The sequence below is a fragment of the Halyomorpha halys genome, unplaced genomic scaffold, assembly GCF_000696795.3.
Source record: "Halyomorpha halys isolate HHAL.00 unplaced genomic scaffold, Hhal_1.1 Scaffold51.1, whole genome shotgun sequence".
NCBI lineage: Eukaryota > Metazoa > Arthropoda > Insecta > Hemiptera > Pentatomidae > Halyomorpha > Halyomorpha halys.
Genome location: NW_027108122.1, coordinates 2,014,927 through 2,017,803, shown reverse-complemented (window position 1 = coordinate 2,017,803; position 2,877 = coordinate 2,014,927). Strand labels below are relative to the sequence as shown.

At 31.7% G+C, this 2,877-nt stretch overlaps 1 protein-coding gene across 1 annotated transcript in view; it reads right to left on the bottom strand.

The window, feature by feature from the left end:
• Positions 1–2,877, bottom strand: part of Nup54 (nuclear pore complex protein Nup54) — a gene marked incomplete in the record, with an annotated part of 30,303 nt that overhangs the window by 12,413 nt on the left and 15,013 nt on the right. Inside the window, 1 exon segment of the mRNA XM_067046515.1 lies at positions 1,047–1,197. Coding sequence (XP_066902616.1) covers positions 1,047–1,197 — 151 coding nt within the window.

Genomic DNA, 2,877 nt, shown 5'->3' with positions numbered 1-2,877 from the left:
AACCACTCGGTATGTCTTTTCTTGCTTCAATTGATAGCAATGGAAGTCATAATTTTTCTCGGTCAAATGGTTGACTAGTTTTTTGTAGTTATCTTTATTGGTGGTATTTATTTTTATGTCTTTGACGCGTGAGAAGCATCTAAAATTTGGCTGTCCGATTAAGTCAGCAATCTCTCGACCGAATGATATAAAATTTTCTATTTTGGTCACGAAAATAGGAGGTGGTTCTGGATCTGAAAATCCTTTGAGACTCTGGATTGTTACTAGTTAAATTTTTGACAACAGTAGAATTATTGCTGGTAGATGGGATAGGTGTGGTCTTTTCTGGTTTTGTGAATGCAGTGCAAATTTTAGCTGGTTCAACTGGCTTTTTGGATTTAGCCGCTTTATTCTTCTTTTTATTAGGTGAATTACCCGCTGACCCGGGGGCAGTGTTTCTGTGGCGTTTTTGACGAGTACGGCTCTTTAAATATTGGGAATCCATTTCGCTTATTTCCGAAAACGGGGTCTCTTCATCTTTTCCGGAGTCTTCACATGACATATTCTTGTCCGAATCCATTATATGAAGAAAAAAAAAAATACAAGCTTAAACAAATTATTCTAAAAAAACTAAACTGTACACCAAATTATATAGAAATATAAAAACTGTTTTCCAGTAAAACACAATGTTCATTAAAAAATAATCTATATAAAGAGGTTTATAGTAAATGAAAGTTTAATAAATAGAAAAAAAAAAATTTCATGGTATGGTTTTCATTTATCCATTTGGCCTCTACCAATTCCACAATTACCCCTGATAATTGAGTTTCTACTGTATTTTCAGTCAAGATGTCATTTGTATGCCCGGAAGTAATGTCTTCCCACCATTTCTAGTTAAACCAAAATAGAACTGAAAGGGTTGCATTAAATTATAGGCATCATGCATTATTTTATGTTTGGTGTTTCAGAAAATAATCTGTAATTTTAAATAATTACGAAAATTTTGGGAAATATACCCAAACAAGAAAAGATAATGTATGCAATAAAATAATAAAAGAACTAATTACCTAATTTCCTCCTCTTTTTTATTAAACTGTAAAGCAACAAAACCATCTCTTGGTTCAACCGTTGGCTTTACGCTATAAACAATGGCTTTAAACCTGTAAAATGGGTTCTGTGGTGTGTACTCAGCTGGAGGTGCATTTGGATTGTAAAATCCTGAAAATAATAAAATAAATACGTAACAAAAATTAAATGTCACAAGATAGTATCAAACTGAAGTAAGAAGCTTATAGTTAGTTATTATTTTAAACCATCCATCTCAGTTACACCTAAACATACTATCAGATTTAACAGAACTATGGTAGTTTAATAATTAGACAAAATATAATTATAAATTTACTATAACACTTAGGTGGTTTGGGAGCATGTATGAAGATAAGCTATCGTCAAAGGTCACTTTTCTAGCTTGTGTTTGGAGTAGTAGAGAAAGGTTTAGCACCTCTCTTTCACCTTGAGTTGTCTCGAACAGTGTTTAGTACTGGCGGGCCATCAGGTGGTTCAGCAATAGCTCAGGTGGTTGAGGTGCAGGTCTGTGCAGCTTAGGAACTGCGGCGGTTCCGGTTTGAATCGGGGCCGAGGGTTGACATTTTTCATTTCTCTAGCAGTTCCACAAAATGAAAACTTGACCCCTCCCCCCCACCATGGTTAGAATAGGTTGGTTACCTCTAGATAACCCTCTTCCCCACCCCTCCATATGTCAGAAATAAAGGACAGGAAGGTGGTCATAAAAAAAAAAAAAAAAAGTACTATACTATTCCTAGTAGAAATGTTGTTCTGGGTTCTGCTGTTTTTAAGGATTTTAACATTCCTTTAATTTTTTTTATCATAAAATTTATTTTTGTAGTATATGAATTATTTCCTTATGTATTCTTTTATTTTAAACAATTCCAATATTTTTTTCACGTTTAAAAATTTTTTATCTCTATTACATATAAAAGTTTTAGTGATTTTTTTAATTCAGAAGAAAAGTGGTCATGAACATTGTTTTTGAAGAGGCACTAAATTAAAATGCTGGGATAAAGACTTGAATTATTTTTTTTTTCCTGCTTACACTATATTGAAAAAATAATACAATATGAACTACATGTAATTATAGTTATACAATGGGAGCAACAACTAGAACAATTAAATGAACATTTGTATAATTTGTGATATTGGGGTTAGTCCCCCGTTAGGCCGACAGGTAACCTCTAGTATTATTTTGAATTATTTCATATTTTCTAAATATTTTATAGAAAATGTGGTTTTATACAATAACTATCTTGAGTCCTTATTCAGTAATTCAGTAAAAGAACCGCAAAACATTCATGCATAAGCTGATTGCCTACAGAGATAGAATGGTATGCGACAATAGTGGTCATAGTTAAAAAAAAGATATTTAAACTTATTTGGCTAAATATTACATTTTATACATTATATTATGCTTAGTTAAATTAAAAGATAAGAAAGTAGTAAAAAAAAAAAAAAAAGAATTGTGCTTCTAAGTAGTTTTCCAGGGAGCCCCTGGAGTCAAAAATGTTAAACCAGTGGTGTCCAACTGATGGCACACGAGAGGGTCCAGCAACACCTATTTTTGTGATAATTTATAAGAATTATTTTGATAATTACCTTTCTTAAGGTTCAGATGTTAGCAGACAGGATTTAACAGATAAATGCACAATAAAAGTAACTCGAAATGCACCAAATAATGAGCCATAAAAAACAATAATGATATGAATATCATAACCAAAAGAGACAAAAGTGATATAGTGAAAATCAGTACTTTTTTTGGCCTTAATTTTATTAAATTCTCCAACATATGGCAGATAAATGTATGTATGTATATATATATATATA